The sequence below is a fragment of the Apteryx rowi genome, unplaced genomic scaffold, assembly GCF_003343035.1.
Source record: "Apteryx rowi isolate R43461 unplaced genomic scaffold, aptRow1 scaffold_232, whole genome shotgun sequence".
Classification (NCBI taxonomy): Eukaryota; Metazoa; Chordata; class Aves; order Apterygiformes; family Apterygidae; genus Apteryx; species Apteryx rowi.
The window spans coordinates 645091-664037 of NW_020448664.1; the positions used below are offsets into that span (position 1 = coordinate 645091).

General features: G+C 40.9%; 1 protein-coding gene across 13 annotated transcripts in view; it reads right to left on the bottom strand.

Annotated features, from left to right (window-relative positions):
• The window catches only part of LOC112966099 (transmembrane protein 263-like), a 209263-nt gene that overhangs the window by 123222 nt on the left and 67094 nt on the right, over window positions 1-18947 (bottom strand). For 3 of the 13 annotated variants that reach the window (XM_026065829.1, XM_026065827.1, XM_026065833.1), the window contains exons 3-4: window positions 9195-9373; window positions 8242-8319 (exon numbers count right to left, since the gene is read on the bottom strand). The exons of 6 other annotated variants lie outside the window; for them this stretch is intronic. In XM_026065829.1, the coding sequence (XP_025921614.1) occupies window positions 8242-8319; window positions 9195-9373 (257 nt within the window). Of the gene's footprint in view, window positions 1-8241; window positions 8320-9194; window positions 9374-16401; window positions 16450-18947 lie in introns of those variants that run through there. 4 more of the 13 variants (XM_026065830.1, XM_026065832.1, XM_026065843.1 and 1 more) reach the window with 3 other exon arrangements.

The window sequence follows — 18947 nt, forward strand, 5'->3', positions numbered from 1 at the left end:
GAACATCTTACAAAAGGAAAGTCAGTTGACCAATAAAGCAGGAGCCAAAGAGTTAGATGCTGACACTGCTGGCTGTGCCTAAGAAAAACTTCTCCCTGTGGAGCAGAACTGCACAAGTGTCCTTTGGTACACATACACCTTACAAGATGGACCACCAGAAAATGAAACCAAATTTTTCCTCTCTTAAGATAGGCTTGAGAAAAAGCAAGAATAGTCCAGCTCATACAAGCAAATTTTAATGGAAAGTAAATGCAAAATACTGAGGAAGAAACTGAAGAGACGATATAAGGTTCTCTACAGTGAGAAAAGAAGCTTGCATAAGAGGTAGTGCAATTCCGCTGGGGAAATGAAATGGAAAGGGCACATTAAGGAAAGAAAGATGAGAAGCACACATGAAGGGGGAGAGAGCGCAAAGCAGAACAAAGGCTACATTTAGGTGAGAAGAGAACAGTGTAGATGATGTCTTCTTATGTGGAAGGACACAAGATACCAGCTAGGTAGCTGACTAGTGTTTTTCTAACAGTGTCTTAGGTTTCTAACATCACTCGTTGCTTTTTCATTAATGTGGCCTTTCCTTTACTGTTTTGGTTCACTGCAGCCAAGCAATTCTGTGTCTGCGAAGTCCCTGCCTCTGCCCTGAGTGCCAGCAGGTTAAGAGGTTTGTTCACAGAGCGTTCCATAATTCTTACACTGACTTCACTGTCCAGTGGCTTCCTACTCCCCATTACATCTATTTTTAAACAGCTATCAAATCATTTAGAATAGAGCAGCTCATTAGATGCATGGCTGTTTTCCATACAAAAAGAACCTGGCAGACTTTTAGTACAGTGAATAGGCATTTAGCTGCATTATCACCATTAATCACTTCTTGGCAAAATCCTGTCACCCAATATGCTTTTATATATGTTCTATACATTATACTACAGTTAACTAATACATTTTCAGAACTGTACAAGAGTAAATGACAAACTGTTTCCCTATATCAACATCTGTTTTTTTTTTCTCCCAGACAGGCCAACAGGTCATTAATCCGGAGTATTTCAATTATAAACAGCTGTATGACATGAGCTTTAGGGAAAAAAAAAGTTTCAGCTTGTACACAATAGTATTTCTTTGAAAAGATAATCAGTCATCAACATTGTATGTTACATGATACACTATGCTAGCTGACAAATACCCATAGCTTTCATCATTTAAGAAACATTTTCAAGAGAAACGTTAGTGCTGATAGTCCTACTGTGGTCTACAAAAAAATCTTCTTTAGTTTGCTAGAGACTGGCTAATCTTCCCTGGCTGCCATTTTGGATAATCTCTGTTTGAGCTATGTAGCCATCCAATTGCTTTTATGGGTTCATTTTCATTTTTAAGTAAGTTTTAAACACAAAAAACATCTAAAAAGGCCAATTTAAAGAAAGTGTTCTATTTTTTTGTTTGCTTTCTTTTTAAGTGGCGTCAGCAAATTGTCATAGGATTTAGATATTATATGGTACACATTATAGAAAGGCTGAAAGCCCACTCCAGTAAAAGTGCAGAAAGTGCACGTAGTTTTCATGTTTCTTTCCAATCTTTTACCTAGTGTACACTACAAGAACAAAAAAGGAAGAAATATTGAAAAACAAAACTGATGAGAATAGCTAATGCTAGGAGGTAACCCTAGGAGATGGTCATCAACGGTCTGGGAGCCCAGGTCATTTTCTCCTCAATCCTGCCAGTGAGGGGGAAGGATGGGAGGAGGAGTAAATGGATTTTCCAAGTTAACAACCGGCTGCGACGCTGGTGTTGGCAACAGGGTTTTGGTTTCTACGACCATGGGACCCTGTCTGAAGATCAACAACTGATGGGGAGAGATGGGATCCACCTCACTAAGAGGGGCACATGTGTCTTTGCCAACAGGTTAGCCAGGCTGGTAAGGAGGGCTTTAAACTAGGAAAGATGGGGGAAGGGGAGACTTCTAGAGACAGGGTAGTCAGCAAAACGCTGCCCCAGTCGGGATGCATGCAGCCAGGGAAGTGTGTACTGGACATGGCTATGGAGGATCCTCTTGCACCCCTCCTGGGAAACCTGCATGCTCGATTACCTCCCTGAAATGCCTGTACACCAATGCATGCAGCATGGGGAATAAACAGGAAGAACTAGAGATATGTGTGCGGTCGCAGGGCCATGATCTCATTGCCATTACAGAGACATGGTGGGATAGCTCGCATGACTGGAGTGCTGTCATGGATGGCTATGTGCTTTTTAGGAAAGACAGGCCAGGAAAGCGAGGTGGTGGAGTTGCTCTTTATGTGAGAGAGCAACTGGAATGTATTGAGCTGTGCCTAGGGGTGGATGAAGAGCGAGTCAAGAGCCTATGGGTAAGGATTAAAGGGCAGGCTAGCATGGGTGACACTGCTGTGGGTGTTTACTACAGGCCACCTGATCAGGAAGAGGAAGTCGATGAGGCCTTCTACAGACAGCTGGAAGTAGCCTCACAGTCACAGGCCCTGGTTCTCATGGGGGACTTCAACCACCCCGATATCTGCGGGAAAGACAACACAGCTAGGCACAAACAGTCCCAGAGGTTCCTGCAGAGCATTGGTGACAACTTCTTGACACAGGTGGTGGAGGAGCCAACAAGGAGAGGTGTGCTGCTGGACCTCGTACTAACAAACAAAGAAGGACTGGTGGAAGATGTAAAGGTCGGGGGCAGCCTTGGCTGCAGTGACCATGAGATGGTGGAGTTCAGGATCCTGCGAGGAGGCAGCAGGGCACCAAGTAGGATCGCAACCCTGGACTTCAGGAGAGCAAACTTTGGCCTCTTCAGGGACCTACTTGGAGGAATCCCATGGGTGAGGGCCCTAGAAGGAAGGGGCATTCAAGAGAGCTGGTTAATATTCAAGCATCACCCCCTCCAGGCTCAAGAGCAGTGCATCCCTATGAGTAGGAAGTCAAGCAAAGGAGGCAGGAGACCTGCATGGATGAGCAAGGAGCTCCTGGCAAAACTCAACCAGAAGAAGGAAGCATACAGAAAGTGGAAAGGGGGACAGGCCGCTTGGGAGGAATATAGGAACGCTGTCAGAGTATGCAGGGATGCGACGAGGAAGGCTAAGGCCCGTTTGGAATTAAATCTGGCTAGAGATGTCAAGGACAGCAAGAAGGGCTTCTTCAAATACATCAGCAGCAAGAGGAAGACTAGGGAAAACGTGGGCCCTTTGCTGAATGGGGTGGGTGCCCTGGTGACGAAGGATGCAGAGAAGGCAGAGTTACTGAATGCCTTCTTTGCTTCAGTCTGTACTGGTCAGGCCAGCCCTCAGGAACCCCAGACCCTGGAGRCAAGAGAGAAAGTCTGGAGRAAGGAAGACTTTCCCTTGGTSGAGGAGGATCGGGTTAGAGATCATTTARGCAAACTTGACACCCACAAATCCATGGGCCCTGATGGGATGCACCCACGAGTGCTGAGGGAGCTGGCRGATGTCATTGCTARGCCACTCTCCATCAKCTTTGAAAGGTCATGGAGRACAGGAGAGGTGCCTGAGGRCTGGAAGAAAGCCAATGTCACCCCAGTCTTCAAAAAGGGCAAGAAGGAGGACCCAGGGAACTACAGGCCAGGCAGCCTCACCTCCATCCCTGGAAAGGTGACGGAGCAGCTCATCCTGGATGCCATCTCTAAGCATGTGAAGGATAACAAGGTGATCAGCAGTAGTCACCATGGCTTCACCAAGGGGAAATCATGCTTAAGCAGTCTGACAGCCTTCTATGATGGAATGACTGGCTGGGTGGATGAGGGGAGAGCAGTGGATGTCATCTACCTTGACTTCAGCAAGGCTTTTGACACTGTCTCCCATAACATCTTCATAGGTAAGCTCAGGAAGTGTGGGCTAGATGAGCGGACAGTGAGGTGGATTGAGAACTCACTGAATGGCAGAGCTCAGAGAGCTGTGATCAGCGGCGCAGAGTCTAGTTGGAGGCCTGTAGCTAGCAGTGTCCCCCAGGGGTCAATACTGGGTCCAGCCCTGGTCAGCTTATTCATCAACGACTTGGATGAAGGGACAGAGAGCACCCTCAGCCTCCAAGTTGGCTGATGATACAAAACTGGGAGGAGTGGCTGATACACCAGAAGGCTGTGCTGCCATTCAGAGAGACCTGGACAGGCTGGAGAGGTGGGCAGAGAGAAACCTCATGAAGTTCAACAAGGGCAATTCAGGGTCCTGCACCTGGGGAGGAATAACCCCATGCACCAGTACAGGCTGGGGGCTGACCTGCTGGAAAGCAGCTCTGCAGAGAAGGACCTGGGAGTCCTCGTGGACAACAAGTTAACCATGAGCCAGCAGTGTGCCCTTGTGGCCAAGAAGGCCAATGGTATCCTGGGGTGCATTAGGAAGACCATTGCCAGCAGGTCGAGGGAGGTGATCCTCCCCCCTCCTCAGCCCTGGTGAAGCCACATCTGGAGTACTGTGTCCAGTTCCGGGCTCCCCAGTACAAGAGAGACATGGCACTACTGGAGAGAGTCCAGCGGAGGGCTACAAAGATGATTAGGGGACTGGAGCATCTCTCTTGTGAGGAAAGGCTGCAAGAGCTGGGCCTATTTAGCTTGGAGAAGAGAAGGCTGAGAGGAGATCTTATCAATGTGTACAAATATCTGAAGGGAGGGTGTCAAGAGGATGGGGCCAGACTCTTTTCCGTGGTTCCCAGCAACAGGACGCGAGGCAGCGGGCACAAACTGAAACACAGACAGTTCCATCTGAACATGAGGAAAAACTTCTTCACTGTGAGGGTGACAGAGCACTGGAAGAGGTTGCCCAGAGAGGTTGTGGAGTCTCCTTCTCTGGAGATATTCAAAACCTGCCCGGATGCGATCCTGTGCAACGTGCTCTAGGTGACCCTGCTCGAGCAGGGACTTGGATTAGATGACCTCCAGAGGTCCCTTCCAACCTCAACCACTCTGTGATTCTGTGTAACCCAGAACAGCAAAGAAATGCAAAATCTAGCCCCTACCATATTTAAGTGTTTTCAGATAAATTTGGAATATATACATGGATATGTTTCACAGGTGCTACATCATCAGAAAATAAGAATGGAAGAATTTCAAGTAAATTTTTAAATTAGAAAAATCTCTTCTTTCAGGGAAAAAGAGCTGTTAGATGAATACATTTACAGTTGCTTTCACAGCTTAAAAAAAAAATTGCCTACAGGAATTAATGCATATGAACTTCCTTGAAGTAAAACAGTGAATGCAGACACTTTTACTGCAAGATAAAGTAGGCAGGATCAAGGCCAGAAAGAGTGAAGCATTGACTTCACCTAAATCCCTTGTGGCAAAACGGAAGATCTTTTTCTTCCTGGTTACATCAAGGTAACTCAAATTCATTAGTTACCATAAAATAAATTGGACTTTTCATGTTCCTGTTTAAATTGGACATCCACACCAATATCATATTATTTTGTGATACCATAGCTGGTATCACGTAGCATGTAATCTCCCACTCCCAGATCAAATTACTTCCCTTCCCTTACCAAAATCTCCCATGGAGCTTTGCATGCTTCCCCACCCGTTCACTGCCTCTGGCTCCTCAAGCATTCCCTTTTCCCTTCTCCCTCATCACAAAGGAGAAACCTAAGAAGCTCTGACACAATCACTTGCACTTTCCTCCTCCCTTTCCTGTTCTTATTTTCTCTTCTAAACACTCGTTCTCAGATTTTTCTGCTTTTTCTCTTCCAACCCATACTAGTATAATGAGCTTCAAGCTACCCACTCCCCTCATTTCTCATCTTGGCTACACAACCTCAGGCTCCAACTCCTTCACCGCTCCCCTCAAAGATGCTTCACCATTTCTCACTTGCCCCATGTTTTCAAGTTTCAGCTGCTTGTAAGCTTACACTTTTAACTTTTATTTCTTCAACTCCACCTTTGACTGACAAAATTTGAGAGATATCCATTCCATTGAAAATGTATTGAAATTTCTCTACAGCTAGCTCCCAGATCCTAACGCTGTATCCACAGCAACTGGTTCCCTCAGTCAAAATGCACTGAAAAAAAAACTAAATCAAAGAGATAACTGAACAGGTCTGCAGTTTAGTTTAATTACGTTAGAAGTTACAGGAACATCTGCAAGTGACTGAGAAAGGCAAGGCAATCTCTGATCAGTATTGGCTGGAGAAGACCAGTTTGATACCAAGCCCCAAGAAATTTGAGAACTGATAGGAGGACAGAGTCTTAGGGACAACTGAGGACACGTTTATGGGTAACCATTCTGCACTGATCAGCAACACACCTTATTCAGGAGGTCCTTTTGCAGAGAATCTACTTTTGTGGATACTCCCCTCTGGGCCAAGTGGGCCTGGCTGTGCCTACTCCGTCTGGGCAGATTTAAAGCATCTGAAAGCAACTGGGTAAATGTGTATTCAAATAAAATCATGGAATGAGATTCTAAAAGTAATTTCTTTTGGTCTTATATGCAAGTATTTAAAATGTTTAACCTAGTTGTGGATGGACATTTTGTGCCCTTACAGGGAAAATAGCTAACTGATTTTAATTTTGCTTAGACTACAAGTTTATAGCTTCTTTTAGTCTCATACTGTAATGACAATTTTCCATAAGTAGTACACAGAAAACAGACTCCTTATTTAGTGAAAATAACTCTTGAGAAGAAATGCATTATAAACCACACATTTTATAGGCGTCAGACCTGTAGAGCTTGCTTCTGTATTAAGAGCATTATTTAAAACTGAAGTTCTTAAAAGTATGGCTATTCCTACAAGGCAAAGGAAACTCTGGATAGATTGTACCTGAGCTCTTAATGATTGCCTCTCTTTCATTAGCTGTGGGGAGTAAAAGTAAGTAAAGGACTGCAAACATGTATTCATGATTCTCATTAGCAAAAATGGCACTGTGCAAATCAATTTCCATGGATCCTGCTAGGTTGGGCTTTCTAATTAGTCCATCATTAGACAGCTAACTTCTCACTACTTCTCAGACATCAAATAGTCCATCACCCTAACACATCACCCGAGCTAACAAGGAGAATTTTAATGAAAGCAAGTTAAATTGGCTGTACCACAGAAAGCACACAATAGGCTTTGTTATTAATCTTTCTCTACCCCATTTCTATTCTGTATTTTAGTTTCTGTTCTGGTCTTATAAACCTTTTGGTTTGCACCAATAATTTTTTTTTTATTTTCTGTTACTAAAGAATACACCAGCTGCAACATGGAGGAAAAACTCAGATAAATCCAAAAAAAAGGTACAAGCTGAGATTGCTGCTGGGCATTTCAGAGCTTTCCATCTCATGATGCTGAAGAGAAATGTCAGCCTGCTACTTGTGGTTTTAAACGTAAGCAGCCTGTGAAAAGCRTTTGACTGACTGACTCAGCAATGTGGTTTAGATGAGCTTCCAGCATAGTCATCCTACTTTACACAGTGCAGATGCTCCATTCCAAATGATGGGGTTCAGGCTTGATAAACCTATCAGCCAGCACAAAAAGGGAAACTCACTTAAGATTAAAAGCTATTTGATAAAAGTATTTGCATAGGAATAAAAGAATGCTTGACAAAGATGAAAAATCCTTCTCCCAAATGAGTAGCCATTCCTGTATTTGAGAAGCAATGCTGGTACGGGTTGTTGTTGTTTTGTTTTGTTTTGGGGGGGGGTGTTTTGTTTAAATCATGGAGAAAAATATATATATATATTTAAAAGAATAAATTCTACATGGACATGTCCCTACTTTAAAATAGCTGTTCCTGCCTCAAGGAAAATCTATTGCCCTACTATTGCTCAGACACAAGTCTGTTCATAGCAGTTTTCCGTTTCTCTATCATATTTTCCCTCCCTTTGTTCTTTATTACCAGGGACATTTACACGAAACAGCATTTTTTGCTTTTAAGAGTTCATCTGTTCCTGCTGCTTATCCCCCCACCTGAAGTCATAATCCTCCATTTGTGACGACATAGTAATTTCCACTGCAACCAATTGTGATGCCACAAACGGAGGATTATGACTTTAGGTGGGAAATAAACAGCAGGAACAGATGAACACTTAGGAAACAAAGATCCTGTTTTCATGCAAATGCCTTTTCTCATCAAGAACAAGGTTAGAGAAATGCAGAAAATATACAATAAGAGCAAGCAAGCAGAATGGGTACTAAACAGAAACTCTTCAGCATTTTCCAGGAGGCATTCAGCTGCCCTTTTAAATTAGCTTCCTACATAACTAGCAGTTTTAAATGTTTCTGAAACATAGGTAACTTTGTATTTGATTGAAATACCAGCATAATGTGATCTGAATTATTGACGTCTTCTCCGCAGCAGGGCTAGTGCACTTCACTATGGGATTCATGAGTGGACTAAAAAAAAAAATAAAAAAAAATAAAAAAAAAAAATCACTGAAATCAGATCAAGAAAGGTTCCTCATGTCAAAGCTCAGCTGGGCTAAACATCTTCCTCCCCTCTTTCTTCAAAGCAACAAATTCTCTAATTTCAGAAGTATCATTAGCTGAATTAATATTCAAGTAATCCAAACAGTGCAAGTAGCAGCAGCAATTTGGTTTTTAATTTATTTTGGATCAATTTCATCACGGTTGCAGTTATAATTAGAGAGTTGGAACAAATATATCTTCCGGGTGAAGCTCCCCCCAAATTTAGTCGGAACAGAGCCTGTTAGATCTAGCCCAAAAGGACACATCTAACAAAGCACGGCAAATATTATTTTTGCTATGGTTAATGAATAAATAGTATTAAAAAAAAAAGAATCAGTAAAGAAGAAAAGCATATGAAATTATCCTTCCTCCTGGAATAAAACCAGCTCCTAAGCAAAACAATTTCAAAAATTAATTAAAATTTTCAGCGTGGATTTTTTGCTTCAGAATATAGGTTCTAAAAATAAACACTCAAAATACAAGCTCAAAAACATTTTTGCGGTCAAATGAAACAGTTTAGGTTAATTCAATTTGTTTGCAGCTCACTCAGTGAACTTCAGAATATGTCGACAGCCCTACTGTCTCCATTAAGGAGTTCAATTAAGTTAATGAAGCTCACATGACAGCAGCATTTAGGGATGAATACTTTATTCGGTCCAAACCAGCTCTGCCAACTCTGTGCAAAGCTGATGTGCTCCTACACAATACAGCACTGATCAGAACCATTCTTCCATTCCAAGACCTCTCCCCAGCAGAGCTTTCAGAAACAGCGAGGGGCTTTTTGGTTTTATGGTAAGGCTTACGGTGGATTGATTTCCCAGCAGGGATGCTGACTACATGAGCCAGGTAAGCAGCCACACGCAAGGCAGGATGTCCCGGTAGGGGCCGCCACACGGCCACGTACCCATTCCAAGGGTGCAAACAGCTGGGGACAGGGGTCTCGGCACACTGTCTGCCTGTGTGGATCAGGCCATCTCACATCCTGAAACAGATTTACTGGAGTCAAGCAGCTAATACTTGAATGACTTCCCACTTGTTCATGAATTTTTACTTTTCAAAGATCAGGAGGCCTTGGCTCAGACTCATTCAGGCTAGTTTTAAGCAGCTGACTGAAGCCCTGGATTAAAGGCCCAGTCTTCCTAATCATCCTTCACAAACAAGACCTCCAGAAGATGATTTATCTTAAAGTTCTGAATTACCCTATGGAAATGCCTGACTGACTGCAGAGGACGCTAAGAGCTATGTCTACATATATCTGCCACACAGCTCTCAAGCTCACTTTCTATTTTTAGGCTATCAAATTCCATTCCACGCAACTTACTGAACATTAAGCCATGCAACAGGTGATCTTCTAGTGTTAGCAACAAAATTTTTAACCTGACACTCACAGTACTATGTTAAGACAACCATTCAGTGAAGTCTCTGCTGAGAAGCAAAAAAAAAAATTGTACTGCTATTGTCAGATTTCCTATCCATTTCTGAGACTATTTGAAATTAATTTTAGACAAAAATGCACCTTTATTTTCTGTTTCCTGTTGCATGAATTAGCTTTCCTTCTTTCTTTTTGCCCCCTCCCCTTTTTTTTTTTTTTTAATACCGAGCTCCTGAAGAGGACCCTTAGCAGATATATATATAAATATATCACTACAATAAAAAAAAAGACTCACTACTGTGAGTGTACCATATAGGTCTGCACATAGAAATATGGGTTGAGAAACAGATAACCTTTTCATTCAAAGCTGAAGCTAAAACTAAAGACAGACAAGAAGAAGAAAATTATTAGTAGAACTAGATTAGTAGCAGCTAGAAAAAAGGCAAACCTAGAAGAGAATGAGAATAACTGAAAAAAACTTTGGAAGTACAGCTAATAATTTGGGTCATTTTATAGATATTGAGGAAAGCATATATGTGTACTTGCGTGTAAACAGGAAGACCATGTGGCTACAAGTTTGTTTGATGGAATAACTTATTTAGATTTCAAGACTAGCTTTTTCATTGTCATACATTCAGAATATAGGGGTCTGAAAGATGGATATATTTTATGTTTAGGTGGCATGCTATGAAGTGCTGGACTTAAGTTTTGAACACAGAGCCACATATTGCCAGAAAGTTGAAGTACAGGCATAGTGAATCCAATTCTCAGTCGTCCTCAGGCTTTCACATTTGGCCTCCATCCACATGAGGATAATGCTTAGAACAACCAGACTCCTAATTTAAGCACTTCAGTTCAGTATCTGAAGTTGGGAGAATGAATCCAAGACTTTACACAGCTGTACAGATAAGTTAGAACTCCTGCAATACACTGTAATGACAGTACATAGAGGTTAAAGTTATTAAGTAGTATTTTACTGATYCAACTGAACATCAGAAAGAAAAGGAACCCAGAAAGAACGGGGGAGGGGGGAGAGGGAAGAAGAAACAAATGAGTAATTTTTAAAATACGTCTTCCTGAAAATATGTTTTTCCACACAGCTGTTCCTTTAAACCAAAAACAGCTGGATGAGGCACAGAAATCAACTCTCTGAAAACTGGTCTTTAATAACTGAGTTACACAAATTGAACATAATTAAGTTACATCAACTGAGCATGCGCTATGCATATTTGAAGGTTGCATGCATATTGAGGTTGGCAGTAAAAAGCAACAGAGAATAGATGTTAAGGTAATTTCTATACAATTTTCCACTTGCATTAAATGTGCCAAGATATTCAGACTGTACAAGGGTCTTAAGTAACTGCAAGAAACTAGTTCATATATAAAATTCATTTAATTAAATAAATTAAAAAGTGAAATATGAAAAATTAAAACATCTCTCCTCTATTGTCAGCTTGATAAAATGGAAAGTAAGAGGGACAATGAAACAATTTCACTATCAAATTTGCTCGCAGTTTTCGATGTGACCCCAAAGCCATAATTCTCAAATCACTCTTCTACAAAGGAAAATTACCCATTCTTGATAGTTTCTAGAAGTTGTTATTCTTTATAAGTGTATTTTTACTACTACATCTTGTGCGGGATTCTAGTGGGAAATTTAGAACCACAGGATAGTTTATAACAGTTCACCCACTTTAAAGGGCATATGCTGTTTACAAAATATCTTATCCTTAAAAACAATTGAAACAAATCTGCAGTCCAATACAAACTACAGGGGGGAAAAAAAAAAAAAAAAAGACACAGCTGCAAGGAATCTCAAGAAGTCATCTAGTCTGCCCATTGTCCATGGAAGAGTAAGCAGGCATGGTAGTCCTGAGAAAAATCTAACAGGTGAGACAAAGATATCCAATGATCAATATGCTAATCTAATCCAATGCTTGACAGTCTTTCCTGTTAGAAATATTTTCCCAACTTGAATCTACCTTACTGCAGTTACAGCTCTTTACCACTTTTATATCCACCACAAAGTTCATGTTCCCTTTCTTTCTTCAGTAGCCTTTTAAATGTTTGAAGACTATCCTTATGCTCCTCCTCCCATCTTCTCTTGACTAACTAGCCCCTGTTCTTTCAGTCTTTCTTCACACAGCAAGTTTTCCAGGCCTGATCATCCTCATTGCTCTCCTCTGCACTCTCTTCAACTGCTTCAGATTCTCCTTGAAGCACACTCCTTGAAGTGACCACTACACTCCACTTGAGGTCTTCAGGATTATTTCATGCATCTTCAGTATACACCCTCTGACACCTCTCTCTCTCTCTCTTTTTTTTTTTTTTTTTTTTTTGGCAAGGAGTCTAACATTTTGACTTACGTGGTTCACAGGCTGAATGCTATCATCAGATCTTTTTCTACAAAACTACTGTCTGGCCAGTTGTTCTCTACTCTGCGTTCATGCATTTCAGCATTCTGAAGTTGAGGAAGGTGCCCTTTTCCTTACAAAGTATCATTCTATCTTCCTAAACCATTCCTCCAGTTTGTCAAGATCATACTGGTTTCTTACTGTGTCCTTCAACATACTTGCAATCCCTCCCAACTTCCTATCATATGCAAACTTAGTAATTATAAGGCAGATGAAAGAATGGGGAGCATCAATGATAATGCTGAACATTGGTCCAGGACAGACCCTGCAGATTGCTATCTCCCCCTATTTGAGAGTGAATCACTGGGGTACAGTGAGCTGACCAGCTTTGCACTGCTCATACTGGAGAGAGGAGTGCTGAAAAAAATCAGTTTACTGTTAAGTTCTCTCTTCTCCAAATGCAGATAGTACGATAGGAATCTTCTACTTTATTTCCCAAATTGTATCTACAACACACCCCCAAACTGCTCCCAAAGTAATACCCAAATACTATTAAATATGGTTTTGATATTTATTTTGGCAGAGATAAATAAAACTGTCTAGTAAGTCCTCACCAGAGGATCTCCATCTCAAACTTTCTCTGAGAACATATGTTTACATATGAGCAGGTGTATGTTTACATATAAGGCAGTTAAAATGGACACACTTAGCAAGCATGAGTGTTGAAAACCTTGACAGAAGCCAAAAAATGCAGGGCTTGAACCTTTCTATAATCTGCAAAAAGAGGGATTACAAATACAATTGCACTAACAATGCCCATTACACATTAACTTTTCTATTCTTTCAGAAAGATGAGGGCAGGTTCAGCTTTGGTTTCTCTATACCTCAAGTGAATTGAGGCATTTGATTATGTCCATAAAAATGAAGTGTTTTGACAGCCTTCATCAAGGTGTCAAACAAATATATATGCAACCATCATTACTACAGCTCTTTTTTTAATATTATCTGACTTCAGAGAAATTGAGGAAGAAAAAAAGGTGACACTTCTAAAGAAGATGAAGAGGTGTATTAACTAATGACAGTGCTTTACTCTGAACTGTGACAATTGCTTGGTAAAGTCTGCTAAAGTAGATACTTAGTAACTCTGCCTATGGCAGAACCAAACATGAAACTCCGGATACCAGGTCCTGTTAAAGTTATTAGAAGGAAAAGGACATCTTTTCTTGGCTTGGAATTCTAAATTGTATCATAGATTTTATTATTATTTTTTTAAACTCAGGAATGCATCTAGCTCATTAGAGTAACTAACCCCATATATTTTTCCAGTATGATCGAGGGCAGGGAAAGAGAAAACATCTGCTAGAATAGAATGGCAACTGGAATGTCAGATGGACACCTGTCTCCCTTAGAAATCTAATGCAGTGAGCTGTAACTTGCTCTCAGTAACTGTCCATCAATTAATCGTTTTAAGAAAGGTTTAGGGCCATAAACATGTATTGATTTTAAAATTAAGAATAAAAGTGGAAAAGAGCTACATGCAGAACACCCTCCAGAAGTGTTTCACAAGAAAGATGTTTTGCTTCCCACCTTAATCTCTGCAAATTTGTGTACTGAGAAAAGCCAAAAGAAACTCTTCACTAAATTCACAACAGTGTAAGTGGAATTACTGCAGCGAAAACTGGCCCTACCGATACACTGGGGGCTCTTCACCTTAAAGAGGATTTCACACATTCTAAACTTCTTGAATCCAAGAGGAAATAAATGTTTACCACCCAGAACAACATATGAAATTAGTTCCCATACAACCTCTAAGAAGTCATTTATTTTCTATCCTTGAAAGAATTTTACCCCTCAGGAAGTTTGAATATTTTGAGTGAGGTCTCCAAATAATCTTTAATCCTCCATCTCAAAGCCTTCTGTCTACCTCTACATTCATGTGAATGATAATTTTTATAAAGGAGTGGTGTATATTGAAAAATCTTGTTCCTAATCAACTAATAAGTCCAGAAACATTAAGGGGCTTTCAAGGGCCAATACACCAGAAATATGACTTCCTCCTGTAGCACTCACTAGAAATTCATTATTTCATCATTTATAATGAAAATACTTAATCAGATAAAAGTCATGAGATGCACCTCATGTCAATGACAGTCAATGAAAAATTGGAAGAGATACAGTGTAAGTTATCACATATATAGAAGAGAGAGGCTTACACAGATTTTCATAAAACTGACATTGTTTAATCCCTTTGTACTTAGGTCTCTACCCCATGTTATGTTGCTGTTGTCATTTAGGAACCTATATGTAACACAAATGAGCAGAGCGGGCACACTAAATTTAGATATACCTTACACAGGATATCACAAACATTTATTGACCTTTTTGCCAGAAGGAAGGGTCAGGAGAAGGGAGAGGGATTATTCCTTTCCATTTAAACTGCATTATCAAAAAAGCAGAGATGGAAAACAAACTGCTTTGGTGTTTTCCCACTACTAAAATACTAAAATTCTGGACAGTCCTTTTCAGTACCACTACTCAATGCTCCCAGGCTAAGTAGACATCAGGTTCTCATGCTGTAGGAGACCCTAGAAGGTTTCTCTCTCCACTGCCAACACATTCATTGCTCCCCTGTTTATGCACCATACACATGAAATACACAGAGGACTAAGTTTTAGGATTGTCTATATTGGAAGTTGGGGGGGGGGGGGACACAGTTCATCACAAGCAAAGCGTTTTCCAGAAACCTACTGATTTTAACACATCAACTGACACACCACAGGCAAGCTTCCAAACCAGCTGGTTAGATGGGTCTGAACGCGAAACCTGCCTGGCTTCCTGAGAGATCCCAGCTGCCTCAGCAGCCACCCATTACCCCACGCAACGCCGCAGGCTGCGGAGCCAACGGCCCGAGAGCAATGGCTGAACCGAGAGGTCAGAACTTTGGTTCTCAGGTGGAATTGTGAGGCACACTCTTGAAACAGATATTTACCTTTAACATTCCCTCTGCAGGACGTTCTCCAAATTTTAACCTACTGCTTATAATTCTGACAGGAATTTCACAGCTTGGCTAGCTTTAACCTTTTATCTCTGGAATGAAGAGCTCAGGATATTGAAAGAAAAAGTACTCATACTCAAAATGAAAGTCTTCATATGTACTTTAGTGGACTAGACCACAGCTCCCATGAAAAACACTGATGTACAATTCAGCATTATCAGATTTATTAAAAAAATATGGATTTATGTTTTAATTTCCAAATCATCTTTAGAGGGAACAAAATAGGATCACAGCACAGTTGGGGAATTCCACATTATTAAAACTATAAATCCCCCTAAAATGAAAATAAGTCTTTTTATTTTTTCCTTCCAGTGTTGAAAAGGTTGAAAATGGTACTATGGTCTTCCAGAAGTTCAGTAGACAATTTAATATTTTATTCTACTAAAATAAGTGCTTGGTTTCCTTTGCCGCCTTTCTGAGGAATAATGGGTGCTTTAAAGGTATATGAGTTTGGAAAGCCTACACTCAATTCTGCCCTTATTCAGCAAGGCATCAAATGCATGTCTAACATCGAACATGTGCCCAAGGCACACCAACTTCAACAAGATTTAAGTGCAGTCCAAAGCATTCATTTAGGGAGGTTTGCTTTCCTAAACCACCACTAATGTGATCCAGTAGTTGAAAGGTGCTCATATACCACACTGATAGATGAGATTAGAATTTAAATAAAATTATTAAATTAAAAATTGGAACTATTCACAAATGGATGAAGGTAAAGGAGTTCTGTTTTGGGTTTTTGTTTGTTCTGTTAAGTGTACTAAGAAATCTTTCTACTACTGAGTTCATTTAGGGTATAATTTTCGGAGGTGTGCATTCAAAGCATGTGCATATTACTGCACCTAATTAGACAGAAACAATCATCTTATCCTCACACTGTTGCTCTTGCTCAGATAAATTAGAGCAAAATTCTTACAGTCTAATTTCCAGAAGTTAAAAAACAAAACAAAACTGTGAGTATACCCTTCTGCTCCCATCTTACCAGTAGTTCCTTCAAGGCATTCTTTCATACTTCCTGGCCTCCACAGCCGCACATGAAGATAACTCTTTTGCTGTCTTTATCATTTTTTATAAAAAGTTTATCACTTGTTACTTAGTCACTCTGACAAGCTTTGGCTTTACCATTAGTTTCACTTAAATTCCATAGCCCAGAAACATCATGAGCTTTAGCAAGACACCCAACCATTTGTTTCCATCCTGCCTGAGAAATCTCGGTAGGGGAGCACACCTACCTAGCATCTATCAGTACACAGTGCTGAGAAACTTCACTGCACACCACAGCACCAGCAAGCAGGTCACACTCACCATAGCTTTATGAAAGTCATGGCAAATGCCTCTATCTCACGGAAAAGAAAAAGAACAATGTATTTACGAAGCAGCTTTCTGACTTAGAAGGGGTTTATTGTACACACACATAGATTTTCTACGCAGTAACTGGACATTTGTTTGAAAAGTGAACGCTGTAAGAAAATGCTTCAGTATGCACAAAAGTTAAACTCATTTCTGTTGTGCAACCACTTAAATACGATTTGCAAGTTTGCCTGTGCCTCCAGCGATATGCACCAAACATCCCAACCTTCCTTCCAGCACTGCTTCGATGTTTATATTCCCATTGCTTCAGCTGTTGCTCTAGCCTCTCTGCATCTAAACCTCTGCTACCCACCTTTTCCTCTTAATTTATAATGCGTCATTTTTCCTACTGCTAATTCTGGTGGTCTTCACTCCTCACGTTTCCCACCTCTGAAAGCAGCTTACCCTCTTGTTTTCTTCTAACTTCCCAAACCTTCCTATGGCAGAATGAGAAAGCAAAGAAATGGAAGCAATAATAGGTCATAATTTAGCAAGATACAGCTAGTGTATGGGTTCACATAGAACTGTCACAGTTCTACGACAAAGATAAAGAAAATATCTTTTCTTGTCACCACTTCATCAAGTAGGTAAAAAAATGCCAGTACAGAAGAGGTTCAAAAGCAAGGAGAAACAAAAACAATTTCAAAAGGCAGCATATATTAGTAACTCTGTCCTGAGCACTGAACTAAGGGATTTCACAGGATTGGGGTTGGGGAAACACACACACACAAACCCTTGATAACATTAGTTTTTAGGAGGAGCTATGAAGCAGATTTGTTTCCATTTCCCCTCCATACGAGTTGGATGCCCAGTAGCTATCCCTCTGCATCTCGACATGCTTCAAGACAGATTTGGCAATTGAATAGCACGTTCCACCTTGGTAGCACCTATACAGAGCCGAAGTAAAAACTACTCTGCATTCACACCAGAGCGTGAGAGGACTTGCTTTGCTGCCATCACAGCCTCCCACTCCAGTTTCACATTCTCTGGTCACCACAGACCACACACTGATCGCTCAAGCAAGGAGATCAGAGGATAAAAACACTATGTTGTTTTCAGGATGGAGATGCAGTTCAAAAAGCAGCAAAAAGGATAAGAGCAATTCAATTAGGAAAGCTTACTCTGAAACAGCTGCAGAAAGAGATAGAGGTTTGCAGGCTGTAATGGCTCAGGAATGGTGGGAGCAGAGAACAGAGGAATCCTATCTAACCTGACTGGTCCTGTCAAACCTGGGGCTGAGGAAGGACCACTGTCAATTACTCCTCTGAATCTCCTCTCTTGTTTTGAAAGCAAGCCTGCTGTGACTAAGATAACAGTTTGCTATTCTGGCCTCCACTTTTCACTAGTGGGGGAGCCTGGGTCTGAACACATGCTTAGAATAACTGCCCAGAACACAGAGCGATGGCCCTGAGGACACAGGCGAGGGTGGGTGGCCGTAATGGATGGACCTTCCCGCAGAGAGAGCTTGAGTGCTCCAGGGGGACTGCTGGCTCCTTGATTCCTAGCTCTCAAGTCCCTTACATGTTTCACTTGGTCATTTCTGAATACTGTTCAAGGCACCTGTAAGGCCTCATTTGAAATATCATGTACCACTTCAGTCAACTACATTCGAGGAACAGAAGCTTAAACTAGAAAGGCTACCAAAAAGGCTGCTACAATAATTACAGTTACGGAATCTCTCTTTAAAAAGAAATTAAAGATGACTTTTTTTAAAAGCTTATAAATGCTTTTCAAATATGGATAGAGTATACAGAAGGGATAAGCAGCAAGGAAAAGAACTATTAGCTATTTCAGTCAAAAGATGTTTCAGCTGAAGACCAAATAGCTATAAAATCGTTGTATACAAGTTCAGACAAAGTCAGAAAATAATTTCTAACCACACAAAGAATGAAGTTCTAGAATGGCCTTCCCATTTTAGCAGAAGGAGAGAGAACAAGGAGGCTATGTTGTTTGAAGACAGCCTGAAAAGCTTATCAAAGAAACAGCATTAAGTGACTGTTTCCCCAAAGAGGGCTTGAAAGGAGATCAGGTCATAGTTTGTTTCCATTGTTTTTATTTTGTACAAATCCCAGATTCAGGTCCTCCATACTGTGCCACCATCCCACAGCCCAGTCAGAATGGCAGGACTTTTTGCTTTGGCTTGTTTTTTTTACCATCCTCTATAATAGGGTCTACAGTCTAATTCCTAGGTTCAACTACCAATTTTACCTAATAAGTACTATGCAAATATATAAGCCTAGGACTCCAGTGATATCCTTAAGCACTCCTGCTCTGCTTTATAGTGCATTATGGTTGCAACTTCTGGGGTTTTATTACACGTCATCAGTTCATACCAAATTGTTGAGAAGCACACTAACACCCATGATAGGTTGGGTTCATACCCTATGAGCACTTCTAAGCTGAATATCCAGCAGACAATTGTTGCTGT